At 46.8% G+C, this 27470-nt stretch overlaps 1 protein-coding gene across 1 annotated transcript in view; it reads right to left on the bottom strand.

The window, feature by feature from the left end:
• Positions 1-26836, bottom strand: part of LOC120935528 (zinc finger protein 420-like) — a 36117-nt gene extending 9281 nt beyond the window's left edge. The window contains exons 1-2 of the mRNA XM_040347578.1: positions 26652-26836; positions 22836-23634 (exon numbers count right to left, since the gene is read on the bottom strand). Coding sequence (XP_040203512.1) covers positions 22836-23634; positions 26652-26836 — 984 coding nt within the window. The remainder of the gene's footprint in view (positions 1-22835; positions 23635-26651) is intronic.
• Between the last annotated feature and the right edge of the window lie 634 nt (positions 26837-27470).

The raw sequence follows: 27470 nt of genomic DNA, 5'->3' as shown, positions 1-27470 counted from the left end.
AGAAATTTGTTTTAGGGGGAACCACCCCTTTAAAGAAGAACTCCACTTAAAAGTTCCTTAGGAATCTTCACTTACCTTTTCCCCGCAGGATTCTGCTGAGTAAAAAAAACAGTCAGACCCAAGCTTCAGCCCATCACGGCGGACTATTTCAAAGGCCTTCAGGGACCAGGTTCCGAACAATAAGGTTTCCACTCCCCTGGACCTGTATCATACTCAGCCAGAAAACTTTGGTGTCTGATACATAACCAAAGTACTGGTTTCCCGGGTCCAGCTCACCTAAGAGAAGCATTACAGGCAAAAACCTCACGCTTCTTATCCGGGGCCCGGGTACCATCCACTTTGGTCTCAATGGCACTTTGGATGGATCCGGTTGTATAGTAGGCTTGATCCTAGAGGATCCTCCAGCGGAGCTCTTCAAAGCACTTCTTTAACCGTGACCAAACACCTTAGACACTAGCAAAAAAAAAAAAAAGGTACTCCCTGTATGGTAGGGGTTATATAGGGGAGGGGACTTCCTGTCTTGGGTGTGGCAGTGTCCATCACCTGAAGGTGGCCCACATAGTTATTACTATCCAGCTCTGTGTCTCCCGTGATGTACGAAAAATAAACATTGTTTCTATGTGTTTATCGGATGATGGGGGATCTAGGTAGGTGGACCCGCCGTACTGCTCTCTCCTTTACAATAAAGTCTCTTCTTACCCGGTGATGTGAGGGGCGGCTGATTGTCCATCATGATGTCCTTGTAGTCTTTTAAATACTCCCACTCCTCCATGGAGAAATAGAAGGTGACATCCTGACACCTTATAGGAACCTGACACACACAATGATACAGTCACCATCCAGACACGTCCCCTGCTTTTGTCTTCTAGAATTATTTTCTCTTTATTTCTCTATTCTAAAAGGGAGGGAGGTGGAGGCAATGGTATGGTCATATGATCACCAGACTCTGGTCAGATCTGTGTTTTATTAATAGAGATAAGAGTGATGTCATGTGACCTCTCAAAATCTCTCTCAAATCCCAGAATCCCCCTCACCTCACTGTTCAGGTTTCCATTTTATTGAAGCCCCACTTGAGGCTGAAGTATAATTTACCAACACAGAACCCCCACACTCTGTAGGTTAAAAGTTTCTTGCTTGCATTCTATACAACACAAGACCAACAGTCCTGCTTTGCACATGAGGATGCTTTGGATCCACCCACATCCTAACAGTATCGAAAAAAAGAGTGCTGGATAAATGGACATTGTGAGGAGTTGTTGTCCGTGGTCCGTCATAGGATTCTGTGTCTCTGGTTGGAAGGATATTGGGAGGAGGAGCTGGTAGGTCTGTGTGATGTCATAGCATTCTCTTAGTCCCAGAATTCCCAGCACCGCTCACCTCTCCTGTCAGCAGCTCAGTTATCTTACTTGTGACTTTGAAAAAAAAAATATTTATCTCTTCTATCAGGGAGTGAGGTGGTCATATGATCACCAGACTTCACAGGATGAAAACTCTAGATTTGAACTTGACTATTAAAAATCAAATGACATCCCAGCCTTCCTCCTCATCTCTCCGACTAGATATTATTTTTTTGTTTTATTAACCACTTAAGACCCTGACCATTATGCAGGTTAAGGACCTTGCCCCTTTTCGGCACTGCGTTGCTTTAACTGACAATTGCGCGCTCGTGCGACGTGGCTTCCAAACAAAATTGGCGTCCTTTTTTTCCCACAAATAGAGCTTTCTTTTGGTGGTATTTGATCACCTCTGCGGTTTTTAGTTTTTGCAGTATAAACAAAAATAGAGCGACAATTTTGAAAAAAAATCTAAAATCTATAAAAATCTATATTTTCTACTTTTTGCTATACCGTATTTATCGGCGTATACCGCTCACTTTTTTGCCCTGAGGGCAAAATCGTGGGTGCGCGGTATACGCCGATACCCGCTTTCCCAAGCCGAGTTTGAATACTGCGCCGACATATACCGAGCGCAGTACACTCGGGTATAGTCGGGCAGTCTCGGCTCCTTCCGCGCTCACGTCCTGGACGTACAGGACGTCAGCGCGAGAGTTGCCGAGCCTGCCCGACAATATGTCGGCGCAGTATTCAAACTCAGCACGGGAAACGAGCGGGGAGGACGCCGGACCCGACAAAGAGGACACCCGAAGCTGCAGACGGACGCCGGACCCGACGAAGAGGACACCCGAAGCCGCAGACGGACGCCGGACCCGACGAGGCCGCGCAAGACACCAAAACTGTAAGTACAAAAAAAAATTTTTTTCACAGGATTCGGGGCAACTTTTGGGTTGCGTGGTATACGTGGGAGTGCGTTATACACGGTATGCCCCAAAAATATATAAAAAAATACATTTTTCAATTTAGGCCGATACGTATTCTTCTACATATTTTTGGGAAAATTTATAGCGTTTACAAAATAGGGGATAGTTTTATTGCATTTTTTTTATATATTTTTTTTTTACTACTAATGGCGGCGATCATCGATTTTTTTCGTGACTGCGACATTATGGCGGACACATCGGACAATAGTGAGACATTTTTGGGACCATTGTCATTTTCACAGTGAAAAGTGCTATAAAAATGCACTGGTTACTGTGAAAATGACAATTGCAGTTTAGGAGTTAACCACTAGGGGGCACTGTAGGGGTTAAGTGTGACCTCATATGTGTTTCTAACTGTAGGGGGGCGGGGGTTGGATATGTGACCTCAGTGATCGTCTTTCCCTATATCAGGGAACAGACGTTGGCTGACATTGCCACAATGAAGAACGGGGAAGGTGTGTTTACACACACACCTCTCTCCGTTCTTCAGCTCCGGTGACTGATCGTGGGACACCAGCGGCGTTCGGGTCCGCAGGTCCCGCGGGCACGGAGCTTCGGACCAGGTCGCGAGCGTGCTGCGGCGTGCTTGCAACCCCACGGCTGGGCACTTAAAGTGGACATACAAGGTATGTGCTTGTGCCCAGCCGTGCCATTCTGCCAACGTATATCGGCGTGAAGGGGTCCTTAAGTGGTTAAAGCCCCACTTTAAGCTGAGGTCTAATTTACCCACACAGGGCCCTAGGAAGAGGAGCTGTGAGGTCAGTGTGATGTCATAGGATTCTCTGACTCTGGATAGAGGAACATTGGGAGGAGCTGTGGTCAGTGTGATGTCATAGTATTCTCTGACTCTGGTTGGAGGGACATTGGGAGGAGCTGTGAGGTCAGTGTGATGTCATAGGATTCAGGACATTGGGAGGAGCTGTGAGGGGCGCTCTGTGAGGTTTCCTTACGCACAGAATAATTTCTCCTGTGTGCGTCCCACCTCTCCTAATCTGAAAGATTAACTTTATTTTGGACTTTGCCAAGACACATGATATTCCTGTGATCTCTGTGAGACTTTACTGATCACATTTTAGGATGAATATCTGAGACTGGGATAATTATGGTAAAATAAGTTTATAGAACATTTACTACAAATTTTAATTTTCCCACTTTCTTCCTATTTGAACCTTATAAAATAAAGACATACATATTCCAATCCCCCCTAAATAAACCTCTATCCCCCACAACTAATAAAATTCATATTATCCCGTGCGGAACTACACGTCCCATGAGGCATTGCAAAACTCTGATATTCACAGACATGACTAGGCATGATGCATACCTCCCAACTTTTGAAGTTCAGAATGAGGGACATTCTGGGGAGAGAGTGACCTCCAGCGCACGCAGCTAATATCAAAGTCCCCATCAGAGTCCCTCCTTACATCAGGGTCCCCATCTGAGGACCCCCTTATATTACAGTTCCCATCAGAGTCTCTCCTTAAATCAGGGCCCCCATCTGAGGACTCCCTTTATATCACAGTCCCCATCAGAGCCTCCCCCCCACAACAGGTGTCCCCATCAGAGCCCCCTCCCCCACAACAGGTGTCCCCATCAGAGCCCCCCCCCACAGCAGATGTCCCCATCAGAGCCCCCCCCCACAGCAGGTGTCCCCATCAGAGCCCCCCCCCCCCCCCACAGCAGGTGTCCCCATCAGAGCCCCCCCCCACAGCAGGTGTCCCCATCAGAGCCCCCTCCCCCACAGCAGGTGTCCCCATCAGAGCCCCCTCCCCCACAGCAGGTGTCCCCATCAGAGCCCCCTCCCCCACAGCAGGTGTCCCCATCAGAGCCCCCTCCCCCACAGCAGGTGTCCCCATCAGAGCCCCCTCCCCCACAGCAGGTGTCCCCATCAGAGCCCCCTTCCCCACAGCCGGTGTTCATATCAGAGCTGCTTGTTATCCCCACAAGCCAGAAGCTCTGCCAGCAGCCGCCGTACGCTTGTCTGCACCGAGCACAGACCCTTCCCCTCTCACACACACACACACGGGCTGCCCGTGACCCGCACCTGAGGAATCAGGGTGGACAGGGCAGGCGTGGAGGAGGGTGCTGCAGAGTCTGCCTCATCGGAGGTGTAGGGGCTGGAGGAAGCACTTGGGTAACTCTTCTTGGGACAGCAACCAATGGCAGTCACGGCAGCACTAAAGGTTGCACACAGGGGAGAGTGCACCGGCTCCCCCCCCCCCCATGCTACACCACTGGGCTGGCCCAGCCGGGTGACATCATCAACATTCAGGCAGTCGATGCAATATCACGTACGGGCTGAATAGTTTCATCCTGGGACACTGTATTGTCTCAGAATTAGGGGTGCAACGGATCATGTCCGATCCGCGATCCGAACGGGCCGACCTGTACGGATCGGCACAGCATTCGATCCGCGGAGAGCACCGCCGCCGCGTCCTTAGGAAAGGCCGCGGCTTCGGCCTAGCTCCGGAGCCGTCGGCTATCTTTGTCTACCCGACGGCCTGTGTGCGTCCCACCTCTCCTAATCTGAAAGATTAACTTTATTTTGGACTTTGCCAAGACACATGATATTCCTGTGATCTCTGTGAGACTTTACTGATCACATTTTAGGATGAATATCTGAGACTGGGATAATTATGGTAAAATAAGTTTATAGAACATTTACTACAAATTTTAATTTTCCCACTTTCTTCCTATTTGAACCTTATAAAATAAAGACATACATATTCCAATCCCCCCTAAATAAACCTCTATCCCCCACAACTAATAAAATTCATATTATCCCGTGCGGAACTACACGTCCCATGAGGCATTGCAAAACTCTGATATTCACAGACATGACTAGGCATGATGCATACCTCCCAACTTTTGAAGTTCAGAATGAGGGACATTCTGGGGAGAGAGTGACCTCCAGCGCACACAGCTTATATCAAAGTCCCCATCAGAGTCCCTCCTTACATCAGGGTCCCCATCTGAGGACCCCCTTATATTACAGTTCCCATCAGAGTCTCTCCTTAAATCAGGGCCCCCATCTGAGGACTCCCTTTATATCACAGTCCCCATCAGAGCCTCCCCCCCACAACAGGTGTCCCCATCAGAGCCCCCTCCCCCACAACAGGTGTCCCCATCAGAGCCCCCCCCCCCCCCCCCACAGCAGATGTCCCCATCAGAGCCCCCCCCCCACAGCAGGTGTCCCCATCAGACCCCACAGCCGGTGTTCATATCAGAGCTGCTTGTTATCCCCACAAGCCAGAAGCTCTGCCAGCAGCCGCCGTACGCTTGTCTGCACCGAGCACAGACCCTTCCCCTCTCACACACACACACACGGGCTGCCCGTGACCCGCACCTGAGGAATCAGGGTGGACAGGGCAGGCGTGGAGGAGGGTGCTGCAGAGTCTGCCTCATCGGAGGTGTAGGGGCTGGAGGAAGCACTTGGGTAACTCTTCTTGGGACAGCAACCAATGGCAGTCACGGCAGCACTAAAGGTTGCACACAGGGGAGAGTGCACCGGCTCCCCCCCCCCCCCATGCTACACCACTGGGCTGGCCCAGCCGGGTGACATCATCAACATTCAGGCAGTCGATGCAATATCACGTACGGGCTGAATAGTTTCATCCTGGGACACTGTATTGTCTCAGAATGAAGGTGCCTGGGGCCTAACCCGGGGCAGACCTGCCAATTGCAGGACTTTCCCGGGCAACCCGGGACGTTTGGCAAGTATGCATGTGTAGCACTACATCCGAAGGAGCTGCTGGATATTTTCAGGTGGCATGTTAACTTTATTTCCTCGCCGTCCAGGGTAATCGATGAGAGTAGAGAAAGTTCAATGTCCACATTTTAGACTTCTTTTTTGTAAGATTTATTTGCTGAACTTGGTAAAGAAATAAAAGAAGTGTTCAGGTGCAGTATTTCAATCGGGAAACACTCCTGCTTCCTGCGACACAGCTTTCGTCGCCACTCTAGCCAGAGTGGGTATTGCGCACCCGCATAGGTTTCTCTCACTAGCCTAGCAGCCGGAATGGCGCACGAATATGGTACAGTCTCTGCCACAGACCTTCCCACAGATGGAGACACTTTCGGTCCAAAATCCTCGTAGCACAGGATTCAGCACCCCGATCTCTCCAGATTAACTTCTTGCAGAACTTAGAACTGACAGGCGATCACCATCAAGCCTTTCAGTAATGATGCGTCCTTCGATGAAGTTCAAGACCTCTCCTGAGATACCAGCCTTGTGCTTGGTCCTCTCCAAGATAGGTCCTTCATCAAGCGGCTTCCTCCCTCCAGGATGGACAGCACAGGATCACCCTCGAAAACGTAGACCCAATCTGCTTAGTGGGCCTACTCAACAGCTCACAACCCCAGACCAACGTGACACGGAGCCAGGATTACAGGAACACGCACCCCCCACCAGGAGGGCCACACATGGGGTTGTGGGACGACAGACCAGGATCGACGACCTCTGTCCAATGACGTCTGTCCCTTAAGTACCCCTCCCTAGCATGCACAGTGAGACGATCAAACCCCACTGATTGGCTGCCGAGGGGGGGAACACCCAAATCACCTTGACCTAGCTGCTGCCACCCTTGGCCTGGAGTGATAACAACACCCCAGGCGAACAATAGTGGTGACTCACAGCACAGCCATGGCTGGAACAGAGGCCAAATTTGCTCAAAATCATACAGTCTGAGTCAGCTAACTCTCAGACTTCCCCCTAAATTTAAGGCAGCGCCAGCCCAACAGGAGCAGGCCGCTACACATGATAGGAATTGAAGTTTCTGAACTGGAGGGTCATAGTTTGGAGACCCCTGGTATAGACTGATAAGGTGAGAAGATCATTGGTGGGAAAGGTGACACATCTCCAAAATGAAGAGAATGTTCCGGCCCTGTAAGTGGGGAAATGTTCTGACCCTGAAGGTGTTAATCTAGGTTTCCACACTATATATGTGTGTATCATCATCTGCTGCAGATTAAAGACATCACAGTGACTATGGAGGAAGAGGACGGACATGACGGGGTTACTGGGTGTAAATAGAAAATAAGATCTTATTACCTCCTCTGCTGCCATTTCCAGCACTGTCTTCTCTCTACTGCTACCTGAGTCACCTCTCACCTGGAACTTTCTGTCTGTACCTGACATCACTTCCTATTTTCCATAGAGACTTCCTGTCTGGGTAGAAGTTAGATCACCATCTTGTGGAGCTTAGAGGAACTGTAGCCCCAACATCTTAAAGGGTTATTTAAGCGGAGGTTCACCCTAAAAAAAACATCTATATACAGTGCTTTTTTTCTCAGACAATAGGTGCAGGAACTCCCCTTTTCCGAGTCACCCCATTTCTCCACCCCTACCCACCTTCGAGCACCGTCCCTTGGTTCCATCCCCTACTAGGGTGACCACATTTCCAATCTGCCATTCAGGGACACACCCCCTCTCTCACCTTCCCCAAAAAAAGATTAAGGGGGGCGGGGTTAATGTAGTCTCGGGGTTGATGGGGAATTTGGCGGTGGGTTATTTGGCAGGTGAATGTACCACTTGCCACCAAATGCAGTGTCGCTTGCCACCCATAGCCTGCCACCAGATGCAGTGTTGCTGTCACTCCCTCTGCATGAGCTGCGTGCGTAGAAGGAAAGGAGTGGGGTCACTATCTGGAGAGTGAATATCACACCAGTCCCTGCTGCTTGCCGCTGGGTGCAGGAGAAGGAGGAGGTGCCGAGGTGGGTGGGGACAGCAGTGCTGCACTATGTGCAGGCCTCTCTCCCGGTCTCACTGTCTGAGAGTAAATTGTCACTGGTTGCAAGATGCCAGGCAGCGCTGGCCCTAGCAACCAGTTCCGGAAATGTAGTTACTAGTTAGTATGGGGTGCCTGTGTCCTCTATTTCATTTTGGGACATTGTATTGTCCCAGAATGAAGGTGCCCGGGACCAGGGACAGACATGTCAATTGCGGGACAGTCCCGGGCAATCCGGGACACGTGGGCACCCTATCCCCTACCCACCTCCCAGTACCGCCCCTTTTAGACAATACAGAACCAAGTATAATTTTGTAGTGCTAAGTAATTTGTATGGAATTTGGTAATGATATCAAGAAAAGCAGTAAAATAGAATCCCTTTAGCCAGCAACAATAGATCCCCCTAACAATAATGTACTACCCACAATAACATTTCCCCCCAGCAACAATAGACTCCCGGCAGCACCAACAGATCTCCGCACAGCCAGCATTATTAGACTGTCTGGCAGCTATCAACAATAGACCCCTCCCCCAACAGTAGATCTGCTTCAGCAACAACTGACCCCTCAGCAACATAAGACCCACCCCCAGCAACAATAGACCTCCTCAGCAGCAATAGACCCCCCTGCAAAAAGAGATCCCCTCCAGCTAGAATAGATCCCCAGCAGTGAGCATCAATACCCTGCAGCACACCACAGCACCCCTTGTGATTACATACAGTCAGTCCAGGAGGTGCCGGAACTGCGTTCCCCCATGTTCCTGCTGAAAAAAAGCCCTGTCTATATACCATTACATCCAGCATACTTCCGACATCTACAGTATGCTATTTTTTTGTTTTGTTTTTTTGCCGTACATACAGTTTTATCGTTATTTTCCCGCCGCTTCCGGGTTCTGGCTGGGGTTCCTATTGAGAGGTTAGATCAGGGATCCTCAAACTATGGCCCTCCAGCTGTTGCAGAACTACACATCCCATGAGGCATTGTAAAACTCTGACATTCTCAGACATGACAAGGCATGATGGGAATTGTGGTTCCTGAACAACTGGAGGGCCGTAGTTTGAAGACCCATGGGTTAGATGATTGATGTCTGGTGAAAAACTTCCCTTGTCGCATAAGGCGCGTCACCAGTTTTCCGTAAATAGCTGACCTGCGAGTCGGCTCTATACGGCGCCTGTGCCCGCCGTGTAGAGCTGACTCGAAGGTCGGCTATTTACGGAAAACTGGTGACGCGCCTTATGCGCCAAGGGAAGTTTTTCACCAGACGTCAATCATCTAACCTCTCAATAGGAACGCCCACTCCCGCAGGAGCCAGAACCCGGAAGCCGGGGGGAAAATAACGATAAAACGATATGTACGGCAACAAAAAAAAACCAGCATACTGTAGATGTCGGAAGTATGCTGGATGTAATGGTATATAATTGTTTTAGGGTGAACCTCCGCTTTAAAGGAAAAAAATAATTTCCTTTAAAATAACAAACATGTTATACTTACCTCCACTGTGCAGTTCGTTTTGCCCCGATCCACGCCTTCTGGGGTCCCTCGGCGGCTGTCTCTGGTCCTCCCCGCAATTACTCACCACAGTCATGCGAGAGCTCGCATGGTGGTCAGTAATTGCGGGCGCGCTCCCGTGATACAGCGAGCAGTCATAGCCGCTCACTGTATCACTCGCCCCCGCCCCTCGGCGCGCCGCAGCACTGGATGTGATTGACAGCAGCGCCAGCCAATGGCTGCACTGCTCTTAATCCATCCGCTCTAGCCAATCAGTGGCCAGGCTGAGCGGCAAAGAGAATCTCGGGACCGCGCAGGAATTTCGAGGTGTCAGGTAAGTATAACGGGGGCTCGAGGGGGGCCCGGCAGCATCAGATGTTTTTTCACCTTAATGCATATATTGCATTAAGGTGAAAAAACATTTTCCTTTACAACTTCTTTAAGCCTCATACACACGCATGGTTTTCTCGGCAAGAACCAGCAAGAAAACTGCTTTCTAAAGTAAACTGTGCGTGTGTACGAGGCTTTGAGGTTTTTCGTCAAGAAAACTGCCCAGAATCTCGACGAGAAAAATAGAGAACCTGCTCTCTATTTTCCTCGTCGTGATTCTCGGCAATGTTTTCCTGCCGAGAAACCCGAGCGTCTGTATACTTACCTGTTGCCGTGGAAAACCTGTGCATGCTCGAAATGACTTTGACGCATGCGCAGTAGCTTCCAAGGGCAATGTAGGGTGTAGCAAGATGGCGGCTGTCATGGACCTGGCCTTGCAGTGCTAGAATGTTTCTACTTGAAATCCTAATTCATGTATATCAGAAGATGGGACATTACTGACAGTTCATGGCAGGAGATACTGGACACATTACAAGTGGTTTAGTTGTCCTGACTAGGTCAATAGACAATGACCCTTCAATGCTTAGCTCAGACTATTGAAATGCTAAGTGGAACCAGCTTGTGAAATACCTTTTATTGTGTTCTGCAGGTTAAGAGCGGGTGTCGGAGACAGTCCGTCTGGCTAGAATTGTGGATTGAAGGTTAATTGAATGTATTATGTATGTTTGAAGATGTGTGTGTTTACGCTAAGGGACTTTGTATTGTTCTAAAGGTTAGAAGCCTCCTGTCAGCTGTATTGAATTAGCATTCTATTGTCTAAAAGGAATGTAACCTCTCAGAGGTAGTAATTAAGTAGACCGGGTTATTGTGTACATTGATTACCCCCTGGGGCTTCTGTCTCAATACACAAGTCTTTCTATCCAAGCTATTGGACCAATCCCTGTTGACTATTTCAAGTGCTCATTTGCATGGTCAAGGAGGACCTGAGTGAAGACTGCATATACTTTACGATTGACCAATAGGAAAGCGGTTGTTGGGAGTGGGATGTTCCAAATTCTGTATAAAAGTGTGCTGTGTACTTGAAAATAAAGAGTCCTGTTTGAACTTACATACAGCCTGCCTGGTGTTTGTTCTTAATGGGTCTGAACGGCACATAGCTGTAGTTCGGACCCCGGAACTTTGGATGACTGGACCATCAGACGTTGCAATCTGCAAGCTGACTCACTGGTAGCAGAGGAGTGTCGGGAGAGCAGAACCGGGCGAGCAAAGGATCTCGTCACAGCGGCAATGGCATTGAATGTGACGAGCGCATGCTCGCCGTACTCGATGACGTCACCGTGTTCTTGCCATTCAAAAGAACGGCGGTTCTTGTGAATTGAGTGTGTGTACACTCGGCCAGCAAGAGATTCTTGCCAAAAATCTCGTCAGGAAAAATTATGTTTTTTTCTTGACGAAATTCTGGCCCGTGTGTACAGTACAGGGCTTTACAATGTGAACACAGCCTTGTGCTATGCGTGTATGTACTGTATATTATTATTATACAGGATTTATATAGCGCTGACAGTTTACGCAGCGCTTTACAACAGACAATAATACAATTACAATACAGTTTAATACAGTAGGAAACAGAGACTACTGATCGTTGGAGTTTACAATCTAAGAGGGAGGGTAAAAAGGTAGGAACTGTGGGGGGGTGAGCTGATGGAAAAAATAAATGTACAGTTGTTAGGTGGGGACCGGATAGGCCTCTCTGAAAAGATTTGTTTTCAGGGATGGTATGAAAATGGACAGAGTAGGAGATAGTCGGACCGATTGGGTTAGGCAGTACCAGAGGATGGGAGAGGCTCTGGAGAAGTCCTGGAGGCGACCATGGAAGAAGGTGACAGGGGAGCTAGAGAGCAGGATGTTTTGGAAGGAACAGACAGAACGATTTGGTTTGTATTTTAACCACTTTAGCCCCAGAATTGGCTGTTGAATGACGAGCCATTTTTGCGATTCAGCACTGCTTCGCTTTAACTGACAATTATGCGGCTGTGCGACGTTGCACCCAAAAAAAATTGACGTCCTTTCTTTTGGTGGTATTCACCTCACCTCTGCGGTTTTTATTTTTTGAGCTATAAACAAAAAAGCAATATTTTTTACTTTTTGCTATAATAAATATCCCCAAAAAATATATAAAAAACTATTTTTTTCTTCAGTTTAGGCCGATATGTATTCTTCTACATAAAAAAAAGCGTAAATTGATTGTTTTGCACATTTTTTTATTAGTAATGGCAGCAATCTGCAATTGTTATCGTGACTGCGACATTTTGGCGGACACATCGGACACTTTTGACGCTATTTTGGGACCATTGTCATTTTTACAGCGATCAGTGCTATAAAAAAAAAATGCACTGATTACTGTGTAAATGACACTGGCAAGGAAGGGGTTAAACACTAGGGGGCATTGAAGGGATTAAGTGTATCCTAGGGAGGGATTCTAACTGTGAGGGGGCTGGGAGCAGTAGATCACTGTCCTGTCACTAGGCAGAACAGGGAAATGTCTTGTTTTCAAAGGCATCTCCCCGTTTTGCCTCTCCGTGACCCGATCGCTCGACACCGGCGGACATCGAGTATGCAGGTCCCGCGGGCACGGCCATGGAGCATGCGGCGCGCTTGCCCACAACACCGCGATTTAAAGGGGACATACCTGTACGCCCATTTGCCCAGTATATCGTTGTGCGCTGGTTGGCATGTGGTTAAAACCAGGTTAGTGATGTAGGTGGGGGACAAGTTCTGGATGGCTTTGTAAGTTATTAGTATTTTGAATTTTATTTGTTGGGTGAGCAAAAGCCAGTGAAGAGATTGGCAGAGAGGGGTGGCAGACACTGGGCAGTTGGTAAGGTGGATGAGTCTGGCAGCAGCATTCATGACAGGCTGAAGGGGGGGATAGCCTATGTAAAGGTTAGCCAATGAGAAGGGAGTGACAGTAGTTGAGGTGAGAGATGACCAAGGAGTGAGCTAGGAGCTTTGTGGTGTCATTGGTTAGGAAGGGACATTTTTTCTAGTTGTTGAGGTTGAGGCGGCAAGCTTTGGACAGTGAATAGATGTGAGGCCGAAAGGAGAGTTCAGAGTCCAGGATTACACCTAGAACCTTGGCGTGCAGGGATGGGTTGATAGTTGAGCTGTTGATTTTGACAGAGAGATATCAGGGGAAGACGCACGTGGGGAAGGAAATATTATGAGCTTGGTTTTGGACAGATTGGGCCGGATTCAGCAAGAATTTACGCCAGCGTATCTATAGATACGCCGCGTAAATTCAAAGCTGCGCCGGAGTATCTTCTTTCTGTATTCAGAAAGCAAGATACGCCGAAATTAGGCTAAGATCCGACTGGCCTAAGTCTCTTACGCCGTCGTATCTTAGGGTGCATATTTACGCTGGGCGCTAGGTGGCGCTTCCGTAGTTTTCGGCGTAGAATATGCAAATTACCTAGATACGCCGATTCACAAACGTACGTGCGCCCAGCGGAATTTTTTTACATCGTTTGCGTAAGGCTTTTCCGGCGTAATGTTGCTCCTACTTCTATGAGGCGTACGCAATGTTAAGTATGGACGTCGATCCCGCGTGGAATTTTGAATTTTTTACGTCGTTTGCGTAAGTCGTTCGCGAATAGGGCTGGACGTAATTTACATTCACGTCAAAACCAATACGTCCTTGTGGCGTACTTTGGAGCAATGCACACTGGGATATGTACACGGACGGCGCATGCGCCGTTCGTAAAAAACGTCAATCACATTGGGTCACCACCCATTTACATAAAACACGCCCCCTCATCCTCATTTGAATTAGGCGAGCTTACGCCGGGCCCATTTACGCTACGCCGCCGTAACTTAGGAGGCAAGTGCTTTGTGAATACAGCACTTGCCTCTTAAATTTACGGCGGCGTAGAGTAAATACAATACGCTACGCCGCCGTAACAATGCGCCCGGCTACCTGAATCTAGCCCATTGAGTTTGAGGAAGTGGTGTGACATCCAGGCTGATATGTCTGTTAGTAAATTAGTGATGTGCGAGGAGACTGAAGGAGTGAGCTGAGGGGTAGAGAAATAGATTCGGGTGTCATTGGTGTAGAAATGGTATTGAAAGCCATGGAAGGCAATCAACTGACCCAGGGAGGAGGTTTAGATTGAGAATAGGAGAGGTTCAAGAACAGAAACTTGGGGAACCACAACAGAGAAAGGAAGAGGAGAGGAGGAAGTAGAGTTGTAAGTGGGGATTTAGTGGATTTATTAAGGGGCAAGGGCAATTTCAAAGACAGTCAGTGCAGAATTAAAATAAAAAAATTAGAAATACACCCCCCCCGCTCCGCCGTTCCTACTAGCTTAGGGGGTGTATCTTTTTCCATTATCTGTGCCCCTTTCTGATGATCATGTGCTGGTCGGAGCGGAGGGAATATTTCTTCCGTTTCGGGCGCATGCCCATTCAGCTTTGCTCGCATATTCTCCTGCCTTAGCTCAAATCCTGGTCAGCCACCTCCCTATCTCCTTGCCTTCCCTGGCAGAGTGATCTTCCTCCGCTCCCCATCCAGTAGTAGCCGGGGCCCGAGTAAGACTTGAGAGGCTGTGAGGTGGGCGGCGACGGGCAGAGAGTCACTGATTGTTGCCATTACTAGTAAAGAAAAAATATGTCCCCGGATTTCATTTTAAAAATCTGGTCACCTTAATTAGTGGGGCATTTAGATACCTATTTACTCTCCCACCCTGATGTATCTAACGCAATTCCTCCCCTATTGGACAATTATTGGCTCTGAAACAAGGGCTCCGACACCCGTTATCACTTGGGACACCTTCAAGGCATGTACTAGGGGACATTTCATCTCAGCCATTACAACGGTTCAGAAAGACCAGGCTGCCGACACCAAAGCCCCTCAAGATCATATTACTGCTCAAGTTTAGGTGTATATTACAGACCCTACCCCTGCCAGTTTTGATGCCCTTATGGCTGCTAGAAGGGAGCTCCATTTACACATCAGAGGTCACGAGACTGGAAACTTAAGGCCCTGTACAGACGAGCGGATATCCTATGAAAACGGTCCGCCGGACCGTTTCCATCGGACATTTCTGCTCCGGATTTTGATCTGATGGCTGTACACACCATCAGATCAAAATCCCCGCGGAAAACATACGCGGTGACGTGGCCGCGCCTTCGCCGCGACGATGACGCGGCGACGTGCGCGACCCTGGAAGTTAAATACTTCCATGCATGCGTCAAATCACTTCGACGCATGCAAGGGATGGGGATCGGTCGGACTTATCCGGTGAGTCTGTACAGACGACCGGATCAGTCCGACGGACAGGTTTCCAGTGGATAGATTTCTTAGCATGCTAAGAAATTTTTATCCGCTGGAAAACGGTCGGCTGGACAAATGTCCGCTAGGCCATACACACGACCGGATTTGTCTGCTGGAACTGATCCGCGGATAAATCCCAGCGGACAGATCCGGTCGTGTGTACGGGGCCTTAGAGTGCTCCCTGAATACCAGTGAGCAGGATCTATGAGCGATTGTGACTGCAGCTCAGCTCCACGAGCTAGTGGAGCTGAGCTGCAGTCACAATCGCTGCTGCGGTGGCCAGGAAATTCTAGTCCTCCAGCAACCCATACACACTGATTGGCTCCGGTAACGCTGCTATTGTGTGCCTTTGTTCTACTTCAGCGGCATATAGTTTTGTTTATCTTTTTCAGTACCAGTGGTCCCCCCTAGGTTAATCCAGGATTGGTCCGACGGGTGCCATTGGCGCTTGCCACATAGGATCCCATATCCGTGTTTTGACCCGGCTGGGTCATTCAGGAGGTGGATTCCTCCGCAGGGTGGTGCCTCTGTACATAAAGCTCCTCATTTGAACCATTAACCATTTTATATGTTCCAAGCTCCCGATGAAGCGGAATCTATCCGTGAAACTAGTAGAGCACTATCTGGAACAATCATACACGGTCTAAGGATTGAACAAAGAGTGGACCAACGTGCCAATTGAAGGCCTTCAGAGTTCTATACCAAGAGAATCACTCAGCACGGCCCACTTCTTTTGTATTTCAATAACCTATACTGTGTTCAACATTAATTTAATCTTTTTTCTTTATTTGTATTTATTTTCCATGTACTATTAAATTTTTGTATTTTTATATACAAGTGCCTATAAAGTCCATTCTTTCATTCCCTCCTCTCTTCAATATGTTACAGCCCTGGCAATTGGCAGAGAGAAAGTTCTGCATTGCATGTTGGGATACTGTATAAAAAATACAGGTATACGCGCAAGGGCTAAGACTCATTTATTTCCCCCAATTACATATGCTGCGCACACACGACCATTTTTAATGGTCTAGAAAAAACTTTTTTTCAACCCAATTCTTGTTAAGCCTGCCTTGCCTACACAAGATTGTGAAAAAAAATGCTCTAGCAAAGCGCGGTGACATACAACACGTACGACGGCACTATAAAGGGGAAGTTCCATTCAGATGGTGCCACCCTTGGGGCTGCGTTTGCTGATTTTGTGTTAGTAAAAGTTTGGTGAGAGACGATTTGCGCTTTTCAGTCTTCCTGCTTTTCAGTCTGTTACACCGTAATGAATGTGCTATCTCCATTACAAACGATAGTTTTACCAGAACGAGTGCTCCCGTCTCATAACTTGCTTCTGAGCATGCACGTTTTTTTCACGTAGTTTAAGCCTACACGCGACCGATTTTCACGACGTGAAAAACAATGCGAAAATTTAGAGCATGTTCTAAATTTTTAATGGCCATTTTTCACTTTGCGAAAAATGCTCTGGAGCTCACACACGGTCTTTTTTATTGACATAAAAAAATATATATTTTTCACGTCATGAACGCAACAATAGTCTCACAGGGTCCATGTAAAAGAAGTTAGTGTATGGGGAAGATAAGGGGACAATGTCCAGGGGCTCTTAGGGCTGCCGTCATGGAGAACAGAAACCAGGTTCCAAAACTGCAAAAGAACAACAAGGAAAGAGGCACCTCTGAGGCCCCGTACACACGTCCGAGGAACTCGACGTGCCAAACACATCGAGTTCCTCGTCGAGTTCAGGGTTGAAGCCGCCGAGGATCTCGGCGGGCCGACTTTCCTCATTGAACAACGAGGAAATAGAGAACATGTTCTCTTTTCGGCCCGACGAGTTCCTCGTCGGCTTCCTCGCTGAAAAGTGTACACACGACCGAGTTTCTCGGCAGAATACAGCTCCGATCGAGTTTCTGGCTGAATTCTGCCGAGAAACTCGGTCGTGTGTACGGGGCCTCAGAGTATACGTTTGAACAGAAAAACTTTAATAAGCATATGGTTTATGCACTCACATTTAGATGTAATATTATGAGCATATCGGTCCTAATGTAGTCAAGGTGGCCACTCCTACAGGCTGCTCCCTTCATCTATATTGCTTCAGTGCTCGCTGAGGTGGTATGGAGGAAGGATCTGGGGGTTTTGGTAGATCATAAGCTCAATAATAACATGCAATGCCAAGCTGCGGTTTCCAAAGCGAGCAAAGTCCTTTCTTGTATTAAGAGAGATATGGACTCCAGAGACAGAGATATCATTTTGCCCCCCCATACAAATCATTAGTAAGACCTTATCTGCGATATGCAGTTCAGTCTTGGGCCCCAGTTCTGAAAAGGGATATCTGGGAACTGGAGAAAGTGCAGAGAAGGGCAACCAAACTGATAAGAGGCATGGAGGAGCTCAGCTATGAGGAAAGATTAGAGGAACTAAATTTATTCACTCTTGAGAAGAGGAGAATAAGGGGGGATATGACCAACATGTACAAATATATAAGGGGTCTATATAGTGAACTTGGTGTTGAGTTATTCACTTTACGGTCAACACTGAGGACAAGGGGGCACTCTTTACGTCTAGAGGAAAAGAGATTTCATCTCCAAATACGGAAAGGTTTCTTCACAGTAAGAGCTGTGAAAATGTGGAACAGACTCCCTCCAGAGGTGGTTCTGGCCAGCTCGGTAAAGTTGATCCAGGGAAAATCCGATTGCCTCTTGGGGAATTAGGAAGGAATTTTGTTCCCCCTGCTGTAGCAAATTGAATCATGCTCTGCTGGGGTTTTTTGCCTTCCTCTGGATCAACTGTGGGTATGGAGTTTGTTGTATGGTATTGTACTATGTTTTTTATTTTGTTTGTGTATTTTTTTTGTGGTTGAACTGGATGGACTTGTGTCTTTTTTCAACCTGACTAACTATGTAACTATGAACTCGATGTCAGACTGAGGCTCAGGGCAGGGGTGGCAGCAGAGAGATGGCAACACCAATAGTGGACGCGTTTTCTGAGCAGGCGCACTGCGATCGCACGGCAAGCAGCGCTCCTTTATCAACAGACTTGTTAGGACGGACGGCATAGGCTTATTATATAGGAAGGGGAAGGGCTCAGAAGCGGAGGAGAAAAATTTAACAAGGGGCAAAATATAGATAATGTTTGGGGGTTCTAAGTAATTTTCTAGCAAAAAATATCGATTTTAACTTTCAAGCAACAAATGTCAAAAAAAGGCAGTTATAAAAGGGTTAAAATTAACACTTTGAATTTGTCACGTTCACGTCCCATAGACTTTAACGGTGTTCGCACATATTTTTTGCCTGTTCGCATGTTCTGCTGCAAACCAAACCAGGGGGTGTACGGCTCATCCCTAATGACAAGATGGTTCAGGATCAATCTGCAGCCCAAGGGCCACATTGTGTCCTGCTTATTGTGCAGCCCAAAGCATTATCATCATGTAGGCAGTGTTTTCCCTGTCTGGGGATGTTCTCATACCAGTGAAGGAAAGTCTTCATCAGATTCATCAAACCGTTTAGTTTTCTTTTATTGTTTGCCTTGCTGTCCTTTACCATTGTTCTTCCATTGGATCTTTTATAATTGATCTTGCTGCTGGAAATATCCAATGTGATGATGGTAGTCTGTTAGCAGGCTGTAGGGAGGACAAACATGGCAGCACTGATATGTGAATGGAATTCATGATCTCCAACAGTCCTATATACAGTAATATTTCTCAGGACACCGCTATGATGGTGATCAGGGAGCTGGTATAGAGATGATCTGGATTCTGGTATAGTGTATGAAGGTGATCAGGACATTGGTATGGGGTATGGAGGTGATCAGGACACTGGTATGGTGTATGGAGGTGATCAGGACACTGGTATGGTGTATGGAGGTGATCAGGATGCTGGTATGACAGTGATCAGTATGCTGGTATGGTGTATGGAGGTGATCTGTATGCTGGTATGTGATATGTGGTATGTGATATAGAGATGATCAGGACTTTGGTATGGTGTATGGGGTGATCAGGATGCTAATATGACGGTGATCAGTACAGTGGTATGGGGTATGGAGGTGATCAGGATGCTGGTATGGGTTATGGAGGTGTTTAGCACGCTGGTATGGTGTATGGAAGTGATCAGGATGTTGGTGTGGTGTATGGAGGTGATCAGGATGCTTGTATGGTGTATGGAGGTGATCAGGATGCTGGTATGACAGTGATCAGTATGCTGGTATGGTGTATGGAGGTGATCTGTATGCTGGTATGTGATATGTGGTATGTGATATAGAGATGATCAGGACTTTGGTATGGTGTATGGGGTGATCAGGATGCTAATATGACGGTGATCAGTACAGTGGTATGGGGTATGGAGGTGATCAGGACATTGGTATAAGGTATGGAGGTGATCAGGATGCTGGTATGGGTTATGGAGGTGTTTAGCACGCTGGTATGGTGTATGGAAGTGATCAGGATGTTGGTGTGGTGTATGGAGGTGATCAGGATGCTTGTATGGTGTATGGAGGTGATCAGGATACTGGTATGGTGTAAGGAGGTGATCAGGATGCGTATATGGTGTATGGCGGTGATCAGTAGAGTGGTATGGTGTATGGAGGTGATAAGGATGCTAGTGTGGGGTATGGAGGTGACCAGGATGCTGATATGGTGTATGGAGGTAATCAGGACACTGGTATGGTGTATAGAGTTGATCGGGATGCTGGTATGGTGTATGGAGGTGATCAGGACGCTGGTATGGTGTATGGAGTTGATCGGGATGCTGGTATGGTGTATGGAGGTGATCAGTAGAGTGGTATGGTGTATGGAGGTGATAAGGATGATAGTATGGGGTATGGAGGTGACCAGGATGCTGGTATGGTGTATAGAGGTGATCAGGACACTGGTATGGTGTATGGAGTTGATCAGGATGCTGCTTTGGTGAATGGAGGTGATCAGGACGTCGGTGTTAGAAACCATGAATCAGACCAAGACAGAAGTACAGTTAAATCACACGTGTTTAACCACTTCTCTCCTTCATGTAAAAAATGTTTGCTAAAAATTACTCAGAACCCCCAAACATTATATACATTTTTATAGCAGACACCCTAGGGAGTCATTACAACTTTTTTATCTCGCACGGTATTTGCACAATAATTTTTCAAACGCCTTTTTTTGGGAAAAAAACGGTTTCATGAATTAAAAAATAACAAAAGAGTAAAGATAGCCCAATTTTTTTGTATAATGTGAAAGATGATGTTACGTTGAATAAATAGATACCTAACTTGTCACGCTTTAAAATTGCGCACACTCATGGAATGGCGCCAAACTAAGGAACTTAAAAATCTCCATAGGTGATGCTTTAATGTTTTTTACAGGTTACCAGTTTAGAGTTACAGAGGAGGTCTAGTGCTAGAATTATTGCTCTCACTCTAACGCACGTGGCGATACCTCACATGTGTAGTTTGAACGACGTTTACATATGTGGGCGGGACTTATGTGCGCATTCGCTTCTGAGCGCGAGCACTTTTATTCCTATTACAAGGAATGTAAACATCCCTTGTAATAGGAATAGTGTGTGACAGGTCCTCTTTATGGAGATATGCGGGGTCAATAAGACCCCGCATCTCTCCTCCAGGCTGGAAAGCATGAGATCGGGAAAAAAAAATTCACTTCTGCGTACCCGGGCGTGACTTCATAACGTCGCACCTGGGCCTCCGACAGTCATAGTGGACCGGTGACCAGGTCACCGGTCATCTCTATGACCGTCGGAGGAAATCTCTATCCTCCTCATCCGGCCGCGGCCGATTTGTTCTCCGCGCCTCCAATGGCACGGGAGAGCCCAGAGAAGCACCGGATGGCGGCGGGAGGGGGGACGCCTACAAGAACGATCAAGCGGCGGAACCGCCGCTATGATCATTCTAATGGTGCGCCTGAAAAGAAGGATATCTGAATGCCTGTAGCTGCATCATTCAGATATCCCCCCTAAAGTCCAGGACGTCATATGACGTCCTACGGTAGGGAAGTGGTTAATAATAATAATAATGAAAAGGTAAACAGAGTAAGCGTACTCAAAACATAACCAGAGTTCAGAAACCGGATCGGATAATCAGCCAAAGCCAAATGTCAGACAGCCAGAGATATACGTAGTAGAACAGCAAGCAGGATTAGGAGATAGAAGGGATGTCAGCCGAGCAAGTCTTCAACAGGAACGCAGGAGAAAGTCTCTGTGATGTTGACCAAGGCGAAGGCAGAGAGCAAGTGAACTGAAAGGCTTAAGTAGGCAGGACTGACGAGTCGGATCATCAACAGGTGAGTCACTGTAGAGAGATAGGAGCTGGCAATTAGCCGACAACTGAGCGGCTAGCTCAGAGAAGGAAGGGCTGAGCCCAGCCCTGACAGTTGGTATGGTGTATGGAGTTGATCGGGATGCTTGTATGGTGCATGGAGTTGATCGGGATGCTTGTATGGTGTATGAAGTTGATCAGGACGCTGATAACGTGTATGGAGGTGATCAGGACGTTGGTATGGGATATGGCAGTGTTACTATGAGCACTGATTTGTAGTGTGAAATGCGTAGGCTGTTATTCCCGTTCTCTGCTTGTTTTTGTAGTGCATTTTTATATTAAAAGACAACCCTATGGTTTTTTGGAGTGCGGCTGTCCATCCTTTTTTTCCTCTACCAATTACTATGAGCACTGGTGACACCGGGACAGGTTACAGAGGGATGGTTGCACTGTTTATTTGTATTATACTGGGGGCAGTGATCAGCGACACTGGTACTGCAATCTGAGAGTGTACATGGAGGGTGAGGGGCAGGGTACACTCACAGGCTGCAGCATCGGTTCTCTCTGTTCTCACAGCTGATCTGTGTGAGAACAGAGAGAATCAATGTTTACATTTAGTTTCCATTAAATATTTTGATTGGACACAGCAATCACATGGTACAAGACAACATGATCACCCGGACACAGTGGTAATGTGATCTGCTGTGTCCGGGGGACACACCAATCACCAGTTAAATTTACGTCTCCTGATATTTAGAGGGTCCATTCATAAAAAACGTCATCGCAATTCATCCGATGAAAGTGCACGTACATTCCTTCTGTGTGAATGAAGGTAAAAATCCAAGAAACCATGACTGAAATGGTAACCTAGGGGGTCAATAAGTAGAACACTTGTTGGATAAGTGGGACAAGTATTTGCCCAGCTGTGATAAATTCAGGCCATAGTTTAATGTTCAATTAACACAGTGATTTCCCATAATAGTCAGCTCCTTCTAAAGGCCATAATGGGGTATTTTTTCTGAACCACCTCCATCAGGAAAAATAGAGCAATACCACATTATGGCCACAGATGGAGCCAATGGTCTTAGGAAATCACTGTATGAAATAAAAAATGCGCAACATTAGCAATGGCTGAGTGAATTCTGCTCACATTTGTTTAGCTCATATTTTTAAAAAATACGACTTTAAGTGTTTGTGAAAGATTACACCACAAAATGTACTCAGCCAACAACAGGCAATTACTCAATTTTTATTTTTTACTGCCATCAATGGCCAACACGGTACAACACTTCATCCATGTCTTTGGTGATCTCTGATCTCCTTATGAAGTGTTTCTTACATGATGAAAATCAGCCATGAAGTATATCTGAGGTGTATATCAGGGTGTGCTTCTCCCCCGTGTGAGATCTCTGATGTTGGTCAAGACTGTACTTCACTGAAAAACATTTCCCGCACTCAGGACAGGAATACGGCTTCTCCCCTGTGTGAGACCTTAGATGTATGTTAAGATTGTACTTCTCTGCAAAACATTTACTGCACTCAGGACAGGAATACGGCTTCTCCCCCGTATGAGATCTCTGATGTCTGTAAAGATGAGACTGGTTTAAAAAACATTTCCCGCACTCAGGACAGGGAAACGGCTTTTCACCTTTGTGCAATCTCTGGTGAATATAAAAATTGGACTTCTGTGAAAAACATTTTCCGCACTCAAGACAGGAATACGGCTTCTCACCTTTGTGCAATCTCTGATGATTGAAAAAATTGGCCTTCTGTGCAAAACATTTACCGCACTCAGGACAGGAATATGGCTTCTCACCTTTGTGCAATCTCTGATGAATATAAAGATTGGACTTATGTGAAAAACATTTTCCGCACTCAGGACAGGAATACGGCTTCTCACCTGTATGAACTCTCTGATGTTTGTTAAATTCAGACTTGTCTGAAAAACATTTCCCACACTCAGGACAGGAATACGGTTTCTCCCCCGTGTGAGATTTCTGATGTCTGTAAAGACCGGACTTTTGTGAAAAACATTTCCCGCACTCAAGGCAGGAATGTGGCTTCTCACCTGTGTGAGAGATTTTATGCTCATTAAGTCTGGATTTAGAATGGAAACTCTTCCCACACTCAGTACAGGAAATCCTCTTCTCTGTTGGAAGGACGGCACCGTCCCTCACAGTCTGAGGTTCCTCAGGATAAGAGGAATACGATGGTCCGGCACCGTCCCTCACAGTCTGAGGTTCCTCAGGATAAGAGGAATACGATGGTCCGGCACCGTCCCTCACAGTCTGAGGTTCCTCAGGATAAGAGGAATACGATGGTCCATCTACACTGTGTGGTGCCGGATGGACATTTGAGGTAGTCGGGTTTTCTCCTGGACTATACTGTGTGATGACCTCATCTTCTACTTTACAGTCTGGAGACAAAGTGAGACAATCCTCTGAGGTTTTCCTCATCTCCTGTCCATCTACTAAAATAGAAATAAAAAGATTATTACTAGACATGAGCAGATTGGTTCCCCTAAACCAGGACTCCGCCCACATCAAGCAGCTTTGTCTCTGAGGCCGCGTACACACAATCAGTCAAAACCGATGAAAATGGACTGAAGGTTCGTTTCACCGGTCCAAACCGATCGTGTGTGGGCGCCATCGGTCAGTTATCCTTCGGTCAAAAAAAAATAGAACTTGCTTTAAAGTTTGACCGATGGAAGCCTGACCGATGGGTCAAAACCGATCGTTAGTATGCAAAAGCATCGGTCAAAAGGCAGCGCATGCTCAATCAAGTCGACGCATGCTTGGAAGCATTGAACTTACTTTTTTTCAGCACGTCGTGTGTTTTACGTCACCGCGTTCTGACACAATCGTTTTTTTAACCGATGGTGTGTAGGCACATCAGACCATCAGTCAGCTTCATCGGTTAACCAATGAAACGGACCTTCAGTCCGTTTTCATCGGTTTTGACTGATCGTGTGTACGCGGCCTGAGGATCTTACAATTCCCCCCTCAGGGTAACTAGTAAATGGGTCCTCTGATCTCCTACCAGATCATTTCTTTATTCATGAACCTTAGTCAGAGAGTGAGGAAAAAACAAGAACTGTCTTTTATAGGAGTGACAGTGATGAGGGGATTATAGACGAGTGTCCCCACCCCCTCTATCACTCATTGCCATCTTCCCAACACAAGAAGTCCTGCACTTCCTTATTTAGTCCATGATTTAGTCATGAATAACATCAGGGCTGAGCCCTACCAGAGGTCAGAGAGTGAGGATGGGGAGAACAACCAAGATGAAGACTTGACTGATCCTGAAGACCACCATCATTGGGTATTGATTCCTCCCCCATTATCACATTCTGTTTAAAATCACAAAGTTTGAGGATGTTATCACATTATTATCAACATGTAAAAGTCTGTGCTCCAATCAAATCATCAGGTATAAAATTTCCAGCTGGTAGAAAATAAATGTAACAAAAGAGCACACATACTATGTTTATATATACCTGTATATACCTGTAGTAGTGGTTAGAGGGCAGAAATCAGGACTATGTAATGTACAACATATTGTATAGAGTACAAAAGTTAGGACTACAGTATGTAGTAGCAGACCTTATGTAATGTACAGCATAGAGTATATAGTGCAGGGGTCAGGATTATGTAACGTACAATGTAGAGCAAGTATGTCTAAAGTCCGCCCTATGTTCTGGTTTAATGTGCCCCCCCCCCCCCCGGTAATTTATATATATATATATATATATATATATATATATATATATATATAAAATTTATTTATCGGTGCTGCCTCAGAGGGGACAGGGAGGGGGTGGGACGAACGGCGTCAAACTACATACAGGAGTATCTCCTGTTTACTCGGCAGCGTCTTTAACGGGGAGTCCTGTCTCCTGGGCTGCCATTGGATGACTGTTCTGTCTATCAAAGGAGGCGGGACTTTGTATTAAAAAGGCCACCGTGTAAACAGAAGATTCTCCTGTATGAAATCTGTTGGTGCTTGTCCTGCCCCCCTCCATGTCCCCTCTGAGGCTGCAGATGGGCTTCAATCAGGCTGCACTGATGGCACTGGTGAGGCTGCATTCAGAGGCTGCATTCATGGCAATGGTAAGGCTGCATTCATGGTAATGGCGAGGATTTGCAGTTCAAGGACCACGGCTATGGAACGCTCTACCCACAAATATCTGCATGGAAGAAAACCATCTGGCCTTCAGGAAAAAACTTAAGACCCACCTCTTCTGATGGATCAGGATGACACTGGACGGAAAAAGGTGCCTTGAGGCGATTCAGTTCGCATTTGCAGCGCTATACAAGTTATTCACTCACTCACTCAATGGTCGGCCCTCACACATGTTCACTTCAAAAAATGTGGCCCTCTTTGGACACCCCTGATGTAGTGACTATATACTAGTGCAGGGGTCACAAGTATGTAACATATTGTACAAGTCACAGACTACTATAGCATCAGAACTACGCAATGTACTCTACATGTATCAAACTGCCCCAGGCTGGATATATTTTGTTTGGTCTCTGCTGTACTCAGTGGAGCAGCAATCTTTTTTCTATGTCTGATCAGATTTCCCCAAGTCTGGTGGTTGATTGCACCTAACTGCCTCTGGAAGAAGCTTCCAGAAATAGAGTAGGTGGGTTAATAGTTATCCCTCCACAGCCAAACCCTGGGAGGGAGTTCCCAGAAGGTGGCTGGGGCAAAATAAACATTTGGGAGGACTGTTCAGAGCTCTCTCAGTCCTAGAAGCTCTATACATGGGGCATGTGCTTGGCTGAGGGCCTTATAGAACTTGAAGGTAACCACTCCCGCGCCAATTCCAGCACTCCTCTCCTACATGTAAAATCATCATTTTTTTGCAACTTTTTTGCGCTCATTGCAACTTTTTATGTGACACGGTATTTGCACAGTGATTTTTTTAATCCAATTTTTTGGGGGAAAAAACACTTTCATGAATAAAAATAATAAAAAAAAAAAACAGTAAATGGCCAAAATTTTTGTATAATGTGACAGAAGATGTTACACAGAGTAAATAGATACCTCACATGTCACACTTTAAAGGGGGTTGTAAAGGTTCAGGTTTAAAAAAACAAACAAAAAAAACAACATGTCATACTTACCTCCGCTGTGCTTTCTTAAAAAAAAAAAAATGAAGTATTTCAGGCTTTCCTGCCATGTCCCCGGCTTTGTTTACTTCTGCCTGCCCGTCATAACGTCGCGCCTGGGTCTCAGAGTCATAGAGATTGCCGGGGATCACCTGTTCCTCGGTTTTCTCTATGGCTTCCTTCTGGCACCGGTGGATTCCTTCTCTGGCGCGCTGATTGCCTGGGCGAGCCCGGAGAAGCACCGCCACCGGGTAAGAATGATAAAGCGACTGAACAGCTGCCATGATTGTTCTTATGGTGTAGGGAATCGCTGGCTGAAAATGATATCTGGATGATGCCTGCAGCTGCACCCATCATTCAGATATCACCACTGAAAGCCGAGGATGTCAAATGACGGCCTTTGGTGTGGAAGTGGTTAAAGACATTTGCTGGAGGACACTACCCTGGTACCTTGGCGGGTTGGATCTATTTTTTCCAGTGGCCTCTCCGGGGGGAGAGGTACATATCATAGAGTATAAAGTGCAGGGCTTAAGACTACATAATGTGCCATATAAATGATATATTGTAATGATCGGTAGTTGGTTTTCAGTACTGTTTACTTAACTGAGACAGGTTGCAGAGATCCCACACCGCTGCCTCCCATCTCCTGAGACTGCACTCAGTGACTTGGGTCTGAGACTATACAGACATATCCCTCCACCCGACACAGCCAGCAGCGCAAGTAACCCGGGAGAATTGTTCTGTCAGAGATCTTATTGCATAGTTTGACAAATTTGCTTGGAATCTAGGAGCCAGCTAAAAAGGTTTGCGCAGAAGCGAACGCATACGTGAGTAGCGCCCGCATATGTAAACGGTGTTCAAACCACACATGTGAGGTATCGCCGCGATTGGTAGATCGAGAGCAATAATTCTAGCCCT

This window comes from Rana temporaria, chromosome 4 (assembly GCF_905171775.1).
Source record: "Rana temporaria chromosome 4, aRanTem1.1, whole genome shotgun sequence".
Classification (NCBI taxonomy): domain Eukaryota; kingdom Metazoa; phylum Chordata; class Amphibia; order Anura; family Ranidae; genus Rana; species Rana temporaria.
This window is presented reverse-complemented; position numbering and strand designations above follow the sequence as displayed.